The following is a 21,975-nucleotide window of genomic DNA, read 5'->3' as shown; positions in this document are numbered from 1 at the left end:
CGAAGATATCGGGCGTTTCTCGGACAACCCCAGCAGCTGTCGCGATGCTTGCAACTTTTCTACTACTGTTGACGAGGGTTTCGTACAAAAGTTAAAGCCGTCCCAGCATTTTAGGTGAACTAAGCGCAATAAACATGTTTTTTCATTCTGTTCCTGTCCTTCCTTTCTTGTGTTTTGTGTTGTCGCTACCGCGCCAGGAAAGCGCTTTCGACCACGTGTTGCTACGCTGATATTTATATCGTCTGCTTGTGCTCTCTTTCTGCTGAAAGTTTGTAACGGATGTGCTGAAACATCCTGTATAATAAATGAAAGCATAGTTTGCGTACCACAAAACTCTGCAACTCGCAATCGCAGCTCCATGGGGTAATGTGCTATGGCAGCCCTCACTCCCCCAGCGATGAAGAAGATTTCTGTTAGGAACTGCAGAGGTAGGGTTCGAAAAGTATGGGTGTTACAAGAGAACATCGCACAAATGCAGTTCTCACGGTAAGTCGGTAAAGCAGCTGGGAATCGACAGCCGCAGTAACCGAGACTGAAAAGAATGCCCCGTCTAGGAATTTTCCAGTACATTATATGATCTACCAGAAGTTTCGGAAATGTTCTAGAATTATCAACAGTGTCCCAAAATGTTCGAGAATGTTGTAGAACATTGCAGAATGTTCCATCTTTAGATGGGGATACGTTTCAGCTCAGAGGAGTGTATGGGCGAGGGGTGACGCTTACGTCAATATTCTTTTAGAAATCGATTAGATTGGATGAAGCAAAAGCGAAAGTGGTAGAAAGTGAAATAGTGTTTTGGGCAATATTAGCATTTAACAGGATATCGAAAAGTAAAAGAGGAGACCTCGCCAGTGGTGAACTGAAAAGAAATAAACAGAAAGACACCGATGCAACGATACAAATGAGGAGCAAAAAGCACTTTTAGCTTCACCAAGGAATGAGAATCAAGATATTGGTTGGGGTATTGTTGAATACTTACGTGGATTAAGTGCACTTAAGAATATTTTTGAGAATTCGAGAGTATTTTTTAATGCCCATTTTTATGATGTTCTTGTATGTTCTAGTCCGCCTCGATAGCTGAGTGGTCGGCGCGGCGGTCTGTCATGCCAAGGGGCCCGGGTTCGATTCTCGGCTGGGTCGGAGATTTTCTCCGCTCAGGGACTGGATGTAGTGTTGACCTCATTATCATTTCATCATCATTAGTGGAAGGCAACGGGAAACCACCACTGGAATCACTTCCCTAGGCGCTCATGTGGTGGACCCCTCTGACAGGGCTTCCCCTATGACAAGACCTGCCGTAAGGCAGAACACAAAATTTAAGTATGTTTTAGGGTGATATGGAGCTTCTCAAAAAACGACCGGAAAGGAAGACTAAGCGAAATGGGTATTTTTCAGTTAGTATATCACACAAAAGAAAGTATTATAATAGTAAAGCTTCCAAATTTCTTTATACATTACAAAATGGTTCAAATGGCTTTGAGCACTATGGGACTAAACTTCTGAGGTCATCAGTCCCCTAGAACTTAGAACTACTTAAACCTAACTAACCTAACGACATCACACACATCCATGCCAGAGGCAGGATTCGAACCTGCGACCGTAGCGGTCGTGCGGTTCCAGACTGTAGCGCCTAGAACCGCTCGGACTCCCCAGCCGGCTACACATTACGCAATCATAGGCTATTTACTGCAGTTATTTTTGGATATGAAACAGTCAGTTGGTACCAATCATTTCCATATTTAAATATTCTAACAACGGCTTCCTAATACACTCGAAGACAAAAAAAAGAAAACAACCAAATGATTACATTTTCAGAAAAATTAAGTCATTTATTCAAGAGAAAGAGCTTCACAAACTGAGCAAGTCAATAACGCGTTGGCCCACCCCTGGCCCTTGTGCAACGAGTTGTTCGGTTTGGCATTTGTTGATGCAGTTATTGGATGTCCTCTTGAAGGATATAGCGCCAAATTCTGTCCAACTGGCGCGTTACATCGTCAAAATTCCGAACTACTTGGGGGACCCTTCCCATAATGCTCCAAAGGCCGCGCGGGATTAGCCGAGCGGTCTGAGGCGCTGCAGGTCATGGACTGTGCGGCTGGTCCCGGCGGAAGTTCGAGTCCTCCCTCGGGCATGGGTGTGTGTGTTTGTCCTTAGGATACTTTAGGTTAAGTAGTGTGTAAGCTTAGGGACTGATGACCTTAGCAGTTAAGTCCCACAAGATTTCACACACATTTGAACATTCGAATGCTCCGAAGGTTCTCAGTTAGGGAGAGATCCGACGACCAAGTTAAGGTTTGGTAAGGATGGTGACAAGCAGTAGAAACTCTCGCCGCGTGCGGGCGCGCATTATCTTGGCGAAATGTAAGTCCAGGAAGGCGTTCTATGAAGGGTAACAAAACGGGACGTAGAATATCGCCGACGTACGGTTGTGCTGTAAGGGTGCCGTGGATGACAACCAAAGGGAGCCTGATTTCAAATGAAATGGTACCCCAGATCACTAGTCCTGGTTGCCAAGCCTTATCCAAAAAATGGTTCCAATGGCTCTGAGCACTATGGGACGTAACTGCTGTGGTCATCAGTCCCCTAGAACTTAGAACTACTTAAACCTAACTAACCGAAGGACATCACACACATCCATGCCCGAGGTAGGATTCGAACCTGCGACCGTAGCAGCAGCGCGGCTCCGGACTGGAGCGCCTAGAACCGCTCGCCCACTGCGGCCGGCGCCAAGTCTTATCGCGGGCGGGTTTGAGACTGGTCTCTCACCACTATTTGGAGGTGTCCAGATTCGTCTCTAGGCTGGAATACCGTTGATCGGAGTGGAATCGTCTTCCGTGATGAGTCCCACTTTAGACTGAAGCCTGTCGATCAGCCTCGCGGCCCGACAACCGGGAGTGATGGTCTTGGGTGCCATTTCTTTTCATGGCAGGACGCTTTTGGTTGTCATCAGCTGCACTCTTCAAGCACAGCTGTACGCTGACGACATTCTACGCCCCGTTTTGTTGCCCTTCATGACAAGCCCTCCTGGTCTTACATTTCATCGAGATAATACCTGTCTGCACACAGCGAGAGTTGCTTGTCTTCGCGTTTGCCATATCCTACCTTGGCCAGCAACCTAGCGGATTCTCTTCCCTGTTGAGAACGGTTGGCAGATCCCTCGGGCCACCTCGAGATTTTGACGATCTATCCCGCAAATTGGACAGAATTTGGCTCGATATCCTTCAGGAGACCATCCAACAACTGTATTAATCAATGTCAAGCCGAGTAACTGCTTGTATAAGAGCCAGAGGTGAACCAGCGCATTATTGACTTGCTCAATTTATGAGGCTCTTTCTCATGAATAAATCATTCTGAAATTGTAACCATTTGTTTGTCTATAAATGTACATCACACCTACCGATTTCCGTCGCGTTCAGATAATTCCTTTGCGATGTGTGCCTTTTTTTGTCTTAGAGTGTATTCTGATATAATATTTCCGTATCTTATTGCATTCTTTCCTTCTTGCTGTGTCTGCGATACTCACGTGCGCCAGGTGGGACTGCTTGGCGGTGTCCTTGAGGTTGGGCAGGTGCGACGAAAACTGCGACACCAGGACGGAGCGGCTGCGCGTCACCGACCGCGCCAGCTTTGCGAACTTGCTGAGGCCTGAAGAAGACACCACACTCTGTCACCGAAACGTCAAACGTCTGCCACTGAAAGCAGCAGCCAGTCACAATTACGACTGCAGCACTAGCAGGTCTAGGTGTAACGTGCTGGTTAATTCTGAAGCAATAGTAAATAGTGGGTGGTAATATAGTAAAACATTCCATACAGCACATTTCAAATTTTTAACTGGTTACAGAGTCACAGCTGTTAGAATAAGACCAAACCAAACTCCGTCAGAACGTGCCTTGAAGGCCCGAGCGACTGCCGTGTCATCCTCAGCCCACAGGCGTCACTGGATGTGGATACAGGGCAGCATGTGATCAGCACACCGCTCTCACAGCCGTTATCAGTTTTCCAGACCGCAGCCGCTACTTTTCCATCAAGCAACTTCTCAGTTTGCCTCACAAGTGCCGAGTGCACCCCGCTTTGCAACAGCGCTGTCGGACCGGACGGTCACCCATCCAAGTGTTAAAATAGCCCGACAGCGCTTAACTTCGGTGGTCTGACGGAAACCGGTGTTATCACTGCGGCAAAGCCGTTGGCCTAGAATGAAACCAAACAAATCACTTTTTCCTTCGCGTAACACCATCTGTGACCAAGTTCAAAAGATAATTTTCATGAATTGCACCTCCTACTTGAATTCTCTTGACAACGCCGTGTAGCTCTTATGAAGTACTTCTAGCGTTCAGTTATTGCCGTGAGCGATCACTTAATGTCTCGTATTTGCTTTCTCATTGTTTCAGTCATTCCCACAGGTACAAATATAGTGGTAAGGTCTGAGGACTTCGATGAGCAAGAAACGTGGTGATTCTTCCGATCCATCTTCTGGGGACCAAGAAGTTTAGATGACTGGCAGCCGACATTTCGGCTCTGAGGCGTATCCCGACACATGTGGCATGGCGCTCGACCTAGCTCAAACTTTCAGTTTCATTTAATTATTTTTGGCGCGCCCAACACATAACCTCTTTATTTTATTTTATTTTTTTATTCTTTTTAACGAACGGATAGACGAGAACGTTTTAACAGCTCTTCTATCTATGGCTGCCACGTAATTGCGACTTACTGGATTCATAAACTAAAAAGGTCTTTCACATAGTTGACTGAACTATTGTAGCACTTTTGAGCCTCATTATGGAGACGTGCAAACTCTACCAAAGGAACACAATGTATACGTACTGAACAGTTTTAACATAAGAGAATTTGTCTTTAAAACGAGACTTACGTTGCACACCAATCAGTTACATCTGCACATGCAACGGGGCACATTCAACAGAAACGGCAAACGGACTATGAAACAGACGTAGGATTAGCAGTGTTCTCAAAACGTTTAGGAAACTATCCTAGTGATTCTTTCAAGGACAGACGCAATTCTTCAAACACCCGCATTTTCTTTTACGTCAGTGAACTTAGAGAAATGGACGGCGCTTTTTGTCAACATTTGGTCCTTCCACAATGCTATCTTCTTTTTAAACACAACCCCACAAATCAGAAACTAGATGTTTCTCACTTTGCAGTATCGTACTGTGGGCAGAGTGCAGTCAAGCCCACTTAAAATGCGAGGTCTTCAATCAATTACTAATGCTCTAATTTTCATTTCTGCACTCAAAACTTCGTAACTTCAATAATTGGGGGTTTCAAATTGAAGAATCGTATCAGGCATGCCCCTTGACTTGACCAACATTCTTTCCAATCCAGAATGAGATTTTCACTCTGCAGCGGAGTGTGCGCTGATACGAAACTTCCTGGCAAATGAAAACTGTGTGCCAGACCGAGACTCGAACTCGGGACCTTTGCCTTTTGGGTGCAAGTGCTCTACCATCTGAGCTACCCAAGCACGACTCACAACCCGTCCTCACAGCTTCAATTCTGACGGTACCTTGTCTCCTGCCTCCCAAACTTCGCAGAAGCTCTTGCAGAACTAGCACTCCTGGAAGAAAGGCTATTGCGGAGACATGGCTTAGCCATAGCCTGGGGGATGTTTCCAGAATGAAATTTTCACTCTGCAGCGTAGTGTGCGCTGATATGAAACTTCATGGAAAATTAAAACTGTTCGAGTCTCGGTCTGGCACACAGCTTTAATTTGTCAGGAAGTTTCATTCTTTCCAGTACTATATAATCACCTAAAACTTGCACTGCACATATTACGGAAATGGAAAGTGCTGTTGATGTGCGGTTTTCACGGAATGGATAGTCAGAGACTAGTATTGTTAGCCAATAAACAAATTGTAATAATGCTTAGAAGGGGTTCTTTCTGTACAGACACATTCTTTTTTAAATGGAACAATGACTATTGACATTAACAAATAAAAAGTAGGATAAGTTAGGTCAGTAGTGTTTATTACAGGAATCTAGTGCGGGTCAAAAAAAATGTTCAAATGTGCGCGAAATCTTATGGGACTTAACTGCTAAAGTCATCAGTCCCTAAGCTTACACACTGCTTAACCTAAATTTTCCTAAGGACAAACACACACATCGATGCCCGAGGAAGGACTCGAACCTCCCCTGGGACGAGCCGCACAGTCCATGACTGCAGCGCCTCAGACCGCTCGGCTAATCCCACGCGGCTAGTGCGGGTCGTTTTTGAGAAGTTCCCCTACCGACACTTGTAAAATGCCTGTGGTAACCACACACTATAGAAGAACTGATGTATGCAATAGTTATGTGGATTCTGACCAATAACGAGACAACTGACTATCACAGCCGACCGGTGTGGCCTTGCGGTTCTAGGCGCTTCAGTCTGGAACCGCGTGTCCGCTACGGTCGCAGGTTCGACTCCTGCCTCGGGCATGGATGTGTGTGATGTCCTTAGGTTAGTTAGGTTTAAGTAGTTCTAAGTTCTAGGGGACTGATGACCTCAGATGTTAAGTCCCATAGTGCTCAGAGCCATTTGAACCATCACAGGTTTCGTTTAAAATACCATCTGCAGTGGCAATATACACTTCCAGTCCCGTATTGAAAGACTGCTGCCAACTTTCTAGCGTTTCAGCGGAGATATCCGAGCAGGCTGCAGCTGCACGTCGTTGTATATCATCGGGTGTGATTGGTATAGAAAAGAAGTCTACTGGAGTCAAATACGGGGAACGGGCCGACCGCGGTACGGGTCCTCTGCGTCCAATCCAATGGTTTGGAAACAATTCGTCAAGACATACTGCAGTACTTGGTGCACTATGAGCTGGACATCCATGTTGGTACCACATGTTTCTCCTAGTCTGCAGAGCAACGTCTTCCAGCATCCATGGAAGATGGTCTGTTCTCACGAGCTAATGCTTGGATTGCCGCACATTAACGGACTAGCAAGTCGCAATGCACTCAGGAAAACACAAGGACACTGTAAGCAAACATAACAACAACGTACCTACCAATTATGCTGGCTGAATGGCACAAATAAGTGCTGGTGTGGAAACTTTTCAAAATACAGTATCTCGTAAATGACTCTCACTTGACTCCTGCAACAAACACCACTGACATTCTAATTTACACTACTTTTAGTTTGTTAATATCAATACCCATTGTTTCATTTACAAAAGTGTAAGTTTACACAAAAATATTATTTCTCCTGTTTATTGGCTAACAAAATGAGCCCCTGACTACCAACCCACTCTGTGAAAACCGCAAATCAATATCATTTTCCGTTTCCGTAATATATGTGGTGCATGTTTTATGTGATTCACCCTGCATACCACGAATTTCACGTGCTTCATGCCTGCAGATTTAGCATCTTGACGTAGACAAAAATGAATCCTCTCAACCAATTATTGTAATTTTTTGTGCTCTCATTATCAACTAAATCTTTAAATTGTTTTGCTCGTAACTGCAATGTTATTTCATAGAATATTTTCAATACCCATCGATTAAGCGACTGTAATAGCTATTGAAAATTCTCACATCTTTCTTCTGTCATTCTATGTACGAGGGGCGAAAAGTCTGGGCAAAAATAAAAACTACTTTCGTGTTTGGGGTAAACCTGTCTTATTTTTCGACATAGTCTCCTTTTAGACTTATACACTTTGTCAACGCTGTTCTAATTTGTTGACCCCTTCCGAATACTAGGAATTGTCCAAGTCTGCAAAATAGCTATTAGTTGCTGGAATCACCTCCTCGTTTGAATAAAATCTTTGTCCCGTCAATCATTTCTTCATATTGAGGAACAATTAGTAGTCCGAGTGAGCCATGTCTGGAGAATACGGGAGATGTGAAAAAAGTTGGAATCCTATTTCCATTAATTTTGCGACCACAACTGCTGAGGTGTATGCTGGTGCACTGTCGTGATGGAAAAGGACTTTTTTGCGCTCCAATCGCCGAGTTTTTCTTGCAGATCGGTTTTCAAACGGTCCCATAACGATGAATAACAGGCACCTGTAATAGTTTTGCCCTTTTCCACATAGTCGATAAGGATTATCCCTTGCGAATCCCAAAAGACAGTCGCCATAACCTTTCCGGCCGAAGGACTGGTCTTCGCCTTTTTTGGTGCAGATTCTCCCTTGGTAACCCATTGTTTAGATTTTTGTTTGGTCTCAGGAGTATAGTAATGTATCCATGTTTCATCCACAGTGACGAAACGACGCGTAAAGTCCTGCGGATTCTTTCTGAACAGCTGCAAACCATCCTTGCAACACTTCACACGATTCCGTTTCTGGTCAAGCGTGAGCAATCGCAGAACCCATCTTGCAGATAGCTTGCTCGTGTCCAAATATTTATGTCCAAATGTACCGGGTGATCAAAAAGTCAGTATAAATTTGAAAACTAAATAAATCACGGAATAATGCAGAGAGAGAGGTACAAATTGACGCTAATGCCTGGAATTACGTGAGGTTTTATAAGAACCAAAAAATACAAACGTTCAAAAAATGTCCGACAGATGGCGCTTCATCTGATCAGAATAGGAATAATTAGCATAACAAAGTAAGACAAAGCAAAGGTGATGTTCTTTACAGGAAATACTCAATATGTCCACCATCATTCCTCAACAATAGCTGTAGTCGAGGAATAATGTTGTGAACAGCACTGTAAAGCATGTCCGGAGTTATGGTGAGGCATTGGCGTCGGATGTTGTCTTTCAGCATCCCTAATAAAACCCCATGTCATTCCAAGCATGTGTGTCAATTTTTACCTCTCTATCTACATTATTCCATGGTTTATGGGGGACTGATTACCTCCGCTATTTAGTCCCCCTGAAACATCCCAACAACCATCACCACCATGGTTTATTAAGTTTTCAAATTTATACTGACTTTTTGATCACCCGGTATATTATGTACCTGTTCATTCGAGATTCCCACAACACTAGCAATCTCACGCACCTTAACTCTTCTGTCATCCATCACCATATCATGGATTTCATCAATGATTTCTGGAGTCGTAACCTCCGCAGGGCGTCCAGAACGTTCAGCATCACTTGTGCCCATATCGCCACTCCGAAAATTTTGAAACCGCTTATAAACTGTTCTAATCGAAGGTGCAGAGTCATCGTACTGTTTATAAAGCTTCTCTTTAGTCTCCTGAGGCGTTTTGCCTTTCATAAAGTAAAGTTTAATCGCCACACGAAATTATTCTTCGTCCATTTTTTGACAATCCCTCGAGTTCCTTGATTTACACTAATGCCAAACACAAAGAAATAGACCAATATGGCTGCAGCTTGGTGTCAGTTCTTTCCATAGATGTTACTAACTAAACAGGACTTCGATACGCGCCGGTGGTGCCATCTCTCGGACCTTGCACAGACTTTTCAAACGCCCCTCGTATTTTAAAGGCTTGTGTTGCTAGATCGCTAGACTTCCTCTCTTTGTGCCAGCACCCACTGGAACTGTGAGTGTTCTTGATATGAAAAAGAAATAACGAAGGGTAAACAACTCCAACACCACGATTCATAGATGAAGCGTCGCGCTGTACCGAGTACTTACGAGAAGAACCGAGAGAAGCCGAGACATGTAGAACCTCGGCCTGCACGCAGCTTACTAGCCGTTTGATATTCCGTTGCCGGCCCTTTAGAGAAATGTCTCACCTGAAGACCAGAGAGTGCAGGGGACCGTCGTAATGGAAGATGTTATCTCCTCCTGTAGCCAAAGGAACCTCTTGCAATAGCGCTGGAAGCTAGTTTTCAAGGTGTCGAGATAGGAGAGCCCTGTAAGATGATACACTAACACTAGAGGTCCAATCAACTAATTGTCTATATAAAGCGTACACATTTGCAGAGAAGCGATCTTTAAAATGTGTGTCCACAGAGGCATGTGGGTTTTCGTCGGACCACCAATATGGATTAACGAGTATTATTCGTATTCTTATGAGTGGAAGCGGCTTCATCAGTAAACAGTACTAACAGGTTTATATATCGATATGCAATTACGGAGCAACAAAATTCCAGTCGTCTACTTTCATTTCCTTATCAAAGTTGTTGAACGTGCTGTAAATCGTAAGGCTTGATGGCACAGATATATAATGACCACCATATTCTTGTATGTGGAATATCAATACGTTCAGAAATTCTATGTCTGCTTGTTGAAGGTCTGCATTCTACCAATTATACTTCCTTCACACTCCATTCAGTTTCACGTTCATATGAGATTTGTCTGCCAGGCACTCCATCAATCTCAAGCAGTTCAGTAAACACCAGTAAACACTCTTGAATATGGTACTCTGCAGTTAGGAAATCATCTACATGTATTCTCTAGAAGTAGCTACAAAGCTTCCGCTCCAAAACCCGAACACAAATACGACATCTGCATACACGGCGTTTGTATGATGGCACCACGAGTGGCATCCTTCAGCGATACAGTAGAATTGGCAAACAAGATACAATCCCAGCTGAGAAATTCAATTCTGTAAACTCAGTAACAGCTTCACAACTCTAACATCAAAACAAAAATGATGATCTATTAAGAGACCCATAGCAATACGAGCACCAAGTGAAATCTTGTATGTGTAACCAGCTGTTACTCTGTAACCAGTAAAAGTTGGACACATGTTCATGCAATATTTATTTGAAATGTGTATACCCCCCCTCCCCCCCCCCCCTGCTAAAATATGTAGTTTTCCTCCTGAAACATCCGATATACTCATTCTGCTACTGACTAGTAGCACAAAGAAATTGTTACTGTATGTGAAGTGGGTGTTTGGAGGTCAATGGCTGAATCTGGGAAGGTGAAGTGCAGGTGAATGTTTTGTGCCCATTTTGTTGGCTGTGGCAACGATGTTCATTTCCAAATAGTTCTCGCGAGAATAATTTTGTTACTATTTTCAGTTGTAGTACAATATATAAATTACTCGATCATCCAGTGAGCGCCAGTGTGGTTATAGGTTACTATTTATACAATTTCTGTGGGCTTTGGACCCCGTTTGAGGCAAAGTAATCTACACTACTGTATAAAGAGAAATTATATGTTTAGCATTGTTATCAAAAATCTCGCTTGAGTCTTGATCGATGAACTTCAGATTTTTACACGATACTCAATTAAAAGTTCAGACGGACACAGGATACATATTTCTTTGATTCTATATGTCATATAACTTTGCATATACTATATAAAGGGTAACGTTGTTAGCAGAAATCTAGAAAAGTTACGTATCAAATTATTCCATATTCTTACACCTTCGACCTTTGGAGAGACAGGCTACATATGATTTTAAAATAAATGGTATATAAGTATTTATATACACACATCAAAAAAATTTTTGGATCACCTCGGTTCCGAGAGTTCCGGAACCTGTACAGAAAATTGGAATAGAGATCAACATAAACATCATTTCCGCCCTTGTTATTGCTCATTAAAACCACACATTGCATGTTGTACCGCCATTCAGCGAGACCTTCAGAGGTGGTGGTCCACATTTCTCTACACACCGGTTAACTCTAATACCCAGTAGCACGTCTTCTTGCATTGATGCATGGTTGTATTTTCGTGGCATACTATCCACAAGTTCATCAAGGCACTGTTGGTCCAGATTGTCCCACTCCTCAACGGCGATTTGGAGTAGGTCCCTCAGAGTGGTTGGTGGGTCGTGTTGTACATAAACAGTTCTTTTCAATCAACCCCAGGCATGTTCGATAGGGTTCATGTCTGGAAAACATGCTGGCCACTCTAGTCAAGCGATATCGTCATCCTAAAGGAAGTCATTCACAAGATGCGCAAGATGTGGGCGTGAATTGTCGTCCATGAAGACGAATGCCTGGCCAATATGCTGCCGATATTGTTGGGCTATCGGTCGGAGGATGGCATTCACGTATCGTGCAGCCGTTAAGGCGCCTTCCATGACTACCAGCAGCGTACGTCGGCCCCACATAATGCCACCCCAAAACAACAGGGAACCTCCACCTTGTTACACTCGCCGGACAGTGTGTCTAAGGCATTCAGCCTAACTGGGTTGTCTCCAAACACGTCTCCGACGATTGTCTGGTTGAAGGCATATGCGACACTCATCGGTGAAGAGAACGTGATGCCAGAACTGAGCGGTCCATTCGGCATGTTGTTGGACCCATCTGTATCGTGCTGCATCATGTCGTGGTTGCAAAGATAAAATTCGCCATGGACGTCTGGATTGAAGTTGCACATCATGCAGCCTATTGCGCACAGTTTGAGTTATAACACGACGTCCTGTGGCTGCACGAAAAGCATTATTCATCATGGTGGCGTTGCTGTCAGCGTTCCTGCGAGCCATAATCCGTAGGTAGCGGTCATCCACTGCATTGGTAGCCCCTGGGCGGCCTGAGCGAGGCATGTCATCGACAGTTATTTCTCTCTGTATCTCCTCCATGTCCGAACAACATCGCTTTCGTTCACTCCCAGACGCTTGGACACTTCCCTTGTTGAGGGTCCTTCCTGGCACAAAGTAACAATGCGGACGCGGTCGAACCGCGGTATTGCCTATCTAGGCATGGTTGAACTACATATAACACGAGCCATGTACCTCCTTCCTAGAGGAATGACTGGAAATGATCGGCGGTCCGACCCCCACCGTCTAATAGGCGCTGCTCATGCAAGGTTGTTTACATCTTTGGGCGGGTTTAGTGACATCTCTGAACAGTCAAAGAGACTGTGTCTGTGATGCAATACCCGCAGTCAAGGTCTATATTCATGAGTTCTGGGAACTGGGGTGATCCAAAACTTTTTTTTGATTTGTGTATATAAAATCTGTGGTGCAGTATAAGGCTCCTACATAAGTCGATGTTTAACGACGTTACCAAAAATCTCAAAAAAGATCTAGACCAATTTATTTCAGATTTTTACACGGTACTGTAATGAAAATAAAGACGACTGGGACCTGGTCGTTTTCAGCATATTCTGTGATTTTAATGCATCCTTCAGCACAACGTTCTACTTTGTACAGAAAGTGAACAAATGAATGATGTCAACCGAATTCCAGTAGTAATGGGCAGGAGGCACAAACTGAAAAGCAGTACAGATCTGAAGACCGAGGACTTAAGAGTCGTGTTGATGAACGAAAACAAATGTACATACGAGAGCTGAGAAAGAGAAATTGAGAAAAGAGAACTGAAAACCGAAAACCAAGAACCGTACACCGGGAGTCGAGGTCGGGTCTCGAAAACAACGGAAATTCTTTGGAGAAGAGAAGTTGTCTGTTCTGGGATTCCCCACTACAGTGCAGAGAGGCTGGGCGTGCAGAGCACTCACCTCCTTTGCTGTCGTCGGCCTCGATGGGCTGCTTGAGGGCGGTGATGTCGCGGAAGGTGAGCAGGAACAGCACCACCAGGTCCCGCTCGTTCTTGATGGGCGCGATCTGCAGCAGCAGCCATAGCGGCGTCTCTGCCGGCACAAACAGAGGGCCACCACACGCGCACGTTAGTCAGAGTCTTCCAGCACTCGTAAAAACACACAATATATAAACAAAAATACTCCAGCGTGCCTCTCCGACAACTGCACCGGCTGTAGGAAAGGAAACAGAGAGCTATTAATCAGTGCGTGGGATCTGCATCACTCAATAGTTTAACCCTAGGACGCCTAAGGAGGGGGGGGGGGGGGTTCGTTGAACCCACAATTTTTTAATGTCCCCTGCTTTTGCCCAAGTAACTTTCATACTACATATTCCCTTTGAGTTATTGTTTGTTGGCTATTTTATGAAACGTTAGTGTCAATATATTTTATAGAAAATTCCTGCTTTGAAAGAAAAAATAAATAAACTTATTATGGGTCCAACACCCCCCCCCCCCCCCCCCCCCCGCCCCCTAGGCTTCCATGCTATAGAAAATTTCCCTGAGTAGGATTTCGTATTTCTCATCTCCACAACAATGCAAGTTAGTTTCTTGTTGGTTGGTGCCGCGCGGGAGTAGCCGAGCGGTCTAGGGCGCTGCAGTCAAGGACTGAGCGGCTGATCCCGGCGGAGGTTTGAGTCCTCCCTCGGGCATGGGTGTGTGTGTTTGTCCTTAGGATAATTTAGGTTAAGTAGTGTGTAAGCTTAGGGACTGATGACCTAAGCAGTTAAGTCCCACAAGATTTCACACACATTTTTGTTGGTTGGTATTCTTGATATTCACAACAATCGGTTTACTTTTAGAGGAAGTGAATGTTGATGTCAGTCAGTTGTTATTTATCTTTCAAACTTGCAGTGAGTTAGTGCAGTTCCCAACACGTAGGCCTCCAGCAACTTTGGTGTCCTACACAGCAAAAACGAAACCGAGGTAAGAACTTACTGATGTTGTCAACAATGCACCAACATAAAGGCACTGTTGGAGGAGAGAAGAATAAAACCGAGATGAATGCATATTATAATTCCACCTTTAGTGGAATTGATACCATTGATCAAATGGCGCGTATGTACACCTACAAAAGGGGAACAAAGAGATGGCCTCTATCTTTATTTTACTCTCTCATCGACATTTGTGCTATCAATGCAACTACCATATTCATCCAGCAACATCCAAGATGGAATGAAAAGAAACACAACATACGGAAACTTTATCTTCTGCAAGCTGGGACGGAACTAGTGAAATTGCAGGTAGAAGAAAGAAGTGCCAATGCAAGAGGGTTATCTAACCAAATTGTTCAATCAATGGAGACTATTCTACAAAAGAAAATCAAAGAAGTAACAACAGAAGCACGTCAGCCTCCTGCAGGGAAAGGTCGGTGCCATGTTTGTGGAAGAAAAGCTAAAACAAAGAACCAGAAGTACAACAATCTAAGTAAACCAAAACAGTATTGTGGACAGTGTCATAAACATGTGTGTAACACACATTCAGAAAAAATTGTGAAGTGTGTCTCTTGCCTTGAAGTTGAGGACTCAAAGTAGTCTATTGTACAGGGGTATTACAAATGATTGAAGCGATTTCATAAATTCACTGTAGCTCCATTCATTGACATATGGTCACGACTCACTACAGATACGTAGAAAAACTCAAAGTTTTGTTCGGCTGAAGCCGCACTTCAGGTTTCTGCCGCCAGACCGCTCGAGAGCGCAGTGAGACAAAATGGCGACAGGAGCCGAGAAAGCGTATGTCGTGCTTGAAATGCACTCACATCAGTCAGTCATAACAGTGCAACGACACTTCAGGACGAAGTTCAACAAAGATCCACCAACTGCTAACTCCATTCGGCGATGGTATGCGCAGTTTAAAGCTTCTGGATGCCTCTGTAAGGGGAAATCAATGGGTCGGCCTGCAGTGAGCGAAGAAACGGTTGAACGCGTGCAGGCAAGTTTCACGCGTAGCCCGCGGAAATCGACAAATAAAGCATGCAGGGAGCTAAACGTACCACAGCCGACGGTTTGGAAAATCTTACGGAAAAGGCTGAAGCAGAAGCCTTACCGTTTACAATTGCTACAAGCCCTGACACCCAATGACAAAGTCAAACGCTTTGAATTTTCGGTGCGGTTGCAACAGCTCATGGAAGAGGATGCATTCAGTGCGAAACTTGTTTTCAGTGATGAAGCAACATTTTTTCTTAATGGTGAAGTGAACAGACACAATGTGCGAATCTGGGCGGTAGGGAATCCTCACGCATTCGTGCAGCGAATTCGCAATTCACCAAAAGTTAACGTGTGTTGTGCAATCTCACGGTTTAAAGTTTACAGCCCCTTTTTCTTCTGCAAAAAAAACGTTATAGGACACGTGTATCTGGACATGCTGGAAAATTGGCTCATGCCACAACTGGAGACCGACAGCGCTGACTTCATCTTTCAACAGGATGGTGCTCCACCGCACTTCCATCATGATGTTCGGCATTTCTTAAACAGGAGATTGGAAAACTGATGGATCGGTCATGGTGGAGACCATGATGAACAATTCATGTCATGGCCTCCATGCTCTCCCGACTTAACCCCATGCGATTTCTTTCTGTGGGGTTATGTCAAAGATTCAGTGTTTAAACCTCCTCTACCAAGAAACGTGCCAGAACTGCGAGCTCGCATCAACGATGCTTTCGAACTCATTGATGGGGACATGCTGCGCCGAGTGTAGGAGGAACTTGATTATCGGCTTGATGTCTGCCGAATCACTAAAGGGGCACATATCGCACATTTGTGAATGCCTAAAAAAACTTTTTGAGTTTTTGTATGAGTGTGCAAAGCATTGTGAAAATATCTCAAATAACAAAGTTATTGTAGAGTTGTGAAATCGCTTCAATCATTTGTAATAACCCTGTATATGAACACATCTGTATTTTGTATTGTAATATGTCAGTTTTTTATTCACTCAATCCAATATTTATAACAATTAACAACATTTATAAACCGATGCCTTAGTTAAAATACATAAACCATTTTGAAAGTTGTAATTTTTCGTCAGTAAACTTATTTAATACCTGTGGGCCAAACCCCCCCTTAGGCATCCAAGTTAGGAAAAAAGGCTTGGGCGTCCTAGGGTTAAAACAGTCAACGATCATCCGTTATGAATTACAGGCTGCCTATCCAACGACTTCCAGGGGCAGTATATCATACAACTATTGAGCGAATTTGAAAATTTAAAATGCTGTCATAATCCACTCATCTTAACTCTTACAAGGGAAGCTCCCCATAGTTAGTGGTAAGATGGCTCAGTGGACAGCCCATCAAAAACTGAACGCAGAACAGTATGAAAACGGGAAGAAAGTGTACTGAACTGCGAAAAGAAAGCAAAACAGAAACAGTGAACGGTCCAAGAACAAGACGTGCAATAAAGAGCAGCCTGCAGTAGCAACGGCGTCGTAGGTAAGTGGCCATGGTGTTGGACTGCCAAGCGGGCATGCTGTGTTCAAAACTCCCTCGTGCCATTTAGGCGAGCTGCGAACATGTATAGCATGACTGAGTAGCTGTTGTTCCATAGCGGAAGGATCCCAGCCTCTGTGACTAGGCTGTTCACAGGGTTAGTTCTAAAGGCTCCTTAGCAAGTCGGACCCCATAGTGCTGTATCGGGTCCAGCAACAACAATGCAGAGGGCGATGCAGAACCATATGACAGATTCCTATAATCAAGACAGGACAGGATCAGGCTTTTGTAAAGCTGGTGTTACTCCTGCAGCGAAGAATACTAAGGTGTAACCAGCACCTTTGATTAAGATGGGGAAGCCATGCTAGTTGGGCATTGAAGATCAATCCCAAAAAGACACGCATCTCCACCACATGGAGTAACTGGTCGTTGAAGTAAACTTCTGGTTGTGAATGAACAGTACAATGGCGACGCAAGTGCATCATGTGAGTCTTGGTGACGGAAAACAGAAAGCTGTGAGTGAGAGCCCATGACTGCTCCTTTCGTAATGGCGCCCTGTAGTCGGCGTTCAGCTACACTCACATTAGAGGGGCAGCGGCAAAAGTAAAAATCGTCAGCATACAAGGAGGGTGATACTGAAGACCCCACAGCAGCTGCTAGGCCGTCGATTGCCTGCAGGACCCCATTCTCTTGATTTTGGGGGGAGCGGAGGGGGGGGGGGGGGTACTGTGGAAAGCACTAACTCGAAAATGAAAAGTATGGTGTGACAGGATGTTCTGGACAAAAAATAGGAAGTTGGCCCCAGGGATCCCACTCATGTGAGGTAGCACCGATGTGGTGTTACCATGTAATGTAATAAGCCTTATGTACGTCGAAGAAGACAGCAATAACGTGTTGACATCAGTCAAAAGCTATCTGGATGGCAGACTTCGTGCAAATCAAATTATCTACAGTGGAACGGCCTGTGTTCTGCTTCTTCCAGAAGGCACTGCGACTCAAGGAACCGACACAGCCGCAGGCTCGCCACGCGTTCGAATAACTTACAGAGAATATTGGTGAGACTAATTGGGCGATAGCTGTCCATATCTAGGGGATACTGGTACGATGCTGCTCTCCTACTATTGAGATAGGAGCTCACCCACGCTCCAGATACAGTTGAAGATGGTAAGGAGATAATGCCGGTAATCCACTGTTGTGTTTGAGAGCGCGGCAGGATGATTGGGGAGTGATCACTACCACACAGGTCACTGTGACTCGTTCGGTGGATCGATGGAAGAAGACAAGGCTGTAAATAGAAAGATCAATGGGTGAGTAAGTTCTATTTCCACACTGAAGTGTGTGGTGGCACCAGAATACAAGAGAAAGAGGTCGAGACCTGCCGGTGAGTTTTCATTGTCTTCACTGCGGCCAGGGATCGTAGTTTCACTCCAAAAAGGGTTACGGGCACTGAAGTCGCCAAAGATTGGGAAAAGTGGGAGGAGCTGAGAAATCAATGCAGACAATACACACTGAGGTACACCACCATTGGAAGGGAGATAAATATTACAGATATTAAAAATCCCGAAGAGCCCTTACCCAAACAGCTACAACTTCCAAAGTTGTACCGAGAGCCACAAATTCGCTATATACAGAGTTCAGAACGTATGTGCAAATTCCAGCTGACACACTATCATAATCAGCGATAGTCCTAAAATATCCTCAGTAGCCATTAAGGGTAGATGTCTGTATTGCTGGAAACCAAGGGCAATGCAGAAAGCAGGGAGTACCTTAAGACATGACATAATTCAGCCAGGTGGTGGAGAAAACAAATACAACTCCACTTAGAAAGTTAAGGGACCAAAGAGGTTATGTTCCAAGGTCATCTGCTACCACTGTTTTACTGGCTATCAAGATACATAGGTTCAGAGATAAATTGTGTAATGCGATATCTGGAGCCTCAGGGTCCACTGGGATCATTGCCACTGCCACAGTAGCACAACGTGTGGGATCCAGTAGCGTAGACGCCACCAGAATTTCCTTCGTCCTGGAAGACTTCTTTTTGACTTTCTTTTCTTTGGCAGGTTTGGATAGCTGGGAGCAGTTCCCTGAATTAGTTTCAGGGACTGAAGAAGATCATGAAGCCCTATGACCAGTAGCCTATGGCTTCCTCAGCCACTGGCTGGTATCGAGTTGCAGACCAGCAGAAACCTAAGTGGGAAGTTTCCCGAGGAACCCCTCCCTGGAGTGAGAAGCCAGAGAAAGATGATGTGTCTGTGGCTGGGATATATGGATTGGCATCCCCAGTGGGTGGGGAGCCATTGCTCCCAAAGTGGGTGTGAGGAAAGCAGCAGGAGGAGAACCCCCAACCATTAAGGGGCGGGGGGGGGGAGGCATGGTCGAGCAGTCCTGAGGAATTGCCATAGGATGCATAATAATGGACACTACCATTAGCAGAGAGGGCAAAATCGTCATAGCTGCATCAACGACGTTGTCACGCATGCAGAGCTCATACTTTTTCTTGGTCTCTTGGTATATCAGTCTCATATTCTTGTATGTTCTTCTCTCTCTAAATGACCGTATAGTCTGGTGAGCAGTGAGAAAGATGCTCTCCACAGTTGACGCAAACGGAGGGAGGAGCACAAGGAACGTTCACATACAATGACCATTCGCAACCCCTAAAGACTGGGCTCATGTCGCAGTGTGAAGACACGTGCCTGAATTTCATACATTTGAAGCACCATGCAGGGGTAGGGAGAGGTGTATATATGGTTCCACATCACATAGGTATACCATTGCCTTGATCTTTCCAGGCAACAAATCACGCTGAAAGGCCAAAATGAAGGCCCTAATAACAACTTTATTGTCCTTTGGCCACGTATGAACGTGATGGACAAAATGTACACCCTGTTGCTCCACAGTCATGCATAGTTCATCATCATACTGGAAGAGAAGGTCATGATGGAAAATGGTGCCTTGAACCATGTTTAGACTATTATGGGGAGTAATGGTCACCTGAATATTACCCAGCTTCTCACAAGCAAGCAACAACCTGTGACTGGACAGTGGATGCGGTTTTTATCAAAACTGACCACTCTTCATTCTGGAGATGGCTGCAACTTCCCTAAATTTGTCCTGTATAGTCTCTGCGAGGAATAAGGGCTTTGTGGCCAAAGAAAGAATCCCCATTTGTCCTTGTACGAACTAGGTATTGTGGGGAGTATTTCTCTGCCTGTCGCTTATCCTGACATTGCTGCCATTGTGTAGCCAGGGAAGGAAACATTTTGGGGTCGTATATACTTTGACCGAGTTCTTTCCTTCTGAAGAGACTGCTGGGGCCGCGTAACTACCAGCAGGAGAAAGATTCATCTGCTTGATAGTGGAAATACCCAGTCCAAATGGGGGATCTCCCCAGTGTCAGCAACAGCTGAATGACCAGTAATCTACCCCTCGGAGCCACCAAAGTCATGATGAGAAATGCTCCTCGGCATATATGGGAAGTATCAGCGTACTGCCTTATTAGAAAGGAAGGGTGCTAGGGTGGAAAGGCACAAAGGTGGAATAGACACCACACTGGACATGATCCACACTTCTGAAAAATATGGAAAAGTGGTGGCAGGTCAAACCTAACAATGGGGACCAAGTATTTACTAATGGAAAGGTGTAGAGAGCGTCGAAAGTTAAATGGAAAACCAAGGTGCTAATCCATGTACCAGGTCCAAGCGGGGTCTACCCAAGAAAGACTATCCGATGTAAATGCTGAGGGGGGAAAGGGATAGTGGAAGTATAGCCTTGAGGTATAGAAGTGGAAATGGGCACTATGGTAGTAAAGCATGTTCTCACAAAATAGTTGCGAGCCCCCAAAATTTAACCTGGATGAGACAATTGAAGAAAATCTGTTTCTGTTACTTTGTCCAGTCATTGTGTACATCGTAATTTGGATGTCATCAGTTATGGCAGAGACCACAACATTTACGATGTCACCGTGCCTTTAACCAGCAACCACAAAATGCAGCCAATAGATCTCTGCTTTTTCGAGCGTCTAAGGGACGTTTTCCCCAAAGATTCCATCAGTGGTTCATTAACCATACTGAGCAACTAATCACGCAGTTTATTGCCAGACTGTTTGTAACCTGATTATGAAAGGCCAGCCATAACGACGGAGGCAAAAAATGCGATGGGATGTTTGTAAAATTAGTCAAAGACGTTGATATTTTCTGCCACTAGGTAGTTCAGTAGCTTGTTAGAAACGTTGACTCCAATTTTTAGAGTTTAATTCATGCTACAAATGGCGTAAAATCCATCCTATTTCAAGGATTGCGCATTGCCACGTCCCCTTTTGTACACAACTTTGTACTTGTCTGCGATATTATATCCTGCCATCAGAGATGCCATCTCTAGAGTACAGAATGCTGTGAACTAATTTATGATTTATTAAAGAATGCAGACGTTGTGGGACACACAATCCGAATGAAAGCCTTAGTAACTTCATTTAGAACAGTTGCCTAATGATAACATTTTACTCGTCTATTATTGTCCAGTTTTCTCACATGATGCTTGTCTGGTGTTCAGTGATGCTTAACACTGAAAGAATCGGGACCCTTACGAGACTAGCATTTGAAGCAAGTTGGTTCAGTGAAAACCTATTGAAGAGGATTGATGATGTGCGTACTGCTAGTTTTGAAACGTCAGTAAAGGATATTGCCACAGATCACGCCAGGAGAATCAGACTAAAAGAAAAGAACTGCATCAAGACCAAAAAGACCAAATGTACGATTATGGATGACATTAAGGTACTTGTTTCTGGCATAAATGCCAACAAACTTTGTTTTCATTTCATGCAACTTTCTTTTTCAGTGCCTAAGGAACATTTTTTGCTGAACCACTGCAGATAAAAATTTGCTACCGACGTTCTACATGCTACAACATAACTTCTCATTTTAAAAGTGCATTACTGTGTTACTTACTTCAATTTTTGCTAAAAAAAAATTGCTATGTCTCATACACACAAATTTAAAAAACTGTTGTGAGAGTTCTAAGACTGACATTAAAAAACTGGCACGCGGATTTCTTTACCTAATTACTGAAAATAACCTACCACGTTTTGCAAGAGGAAAGTGAAGTAACCTTCGAGAAAATGTTCCTCATGTGATAGTATGTGTTCAAAAGTATCCAACAATATCCTGCTCAAATTATTTGACAAAAAATTGAAAAAATTCCAGATTT

At 44.2% G+C, this 21,975-nt stretch overlaps 1 protein-coding gene across 1 annotated transcript in view; it reads right to left on the bottom strand.

Annotated features, from left to right (window-relative positions):
• LOC124716697 (potassium voltage-gated channel protein eag-like) overlaps positions 1 to 21,975 on the bottom strand; it is a 91,866-nt gene that overhangs the window by 47,280 nt on the left and 22,611 nt on the right. Inside the window, exons 2-3 of the mRNA XM_047243238.1 lie at positions 13,272 to 13,403; positions 3,524 to 3,645 (exon numbers count right to left, since the gene is read on the bottom strand). Coding sequence (XP_047099194.1) covers positions 3,524 to 3,645; positions 13,272 to 13,403 — 254 coding nt within the window. The remainder of the gene's footprint in view (positions 1 to 3,523; positions 3,646 to 13,271; positions 13,404 to 21,975) is intronic.

The sequence above is a fragment of the Schistocerca piceifrons genome, chromosome 9 (assembly GCF_021461385.2).
Source record: "Schistocerca piceifrons isolate TAMUIC-IGC-003096 chromosome 9, iqSchPice1.1, whole genome shotgun sequence".
Taxonomy (NCBI): Eukaryota; Metazoa; Arthropoda; class Insecta; order Orthoptera; family Acrididae; genus Schistocerca; species Schistocerca piceifrons.
This window is presented reverse-complemented; position numbering and strand designations above follow the sequence as displayed.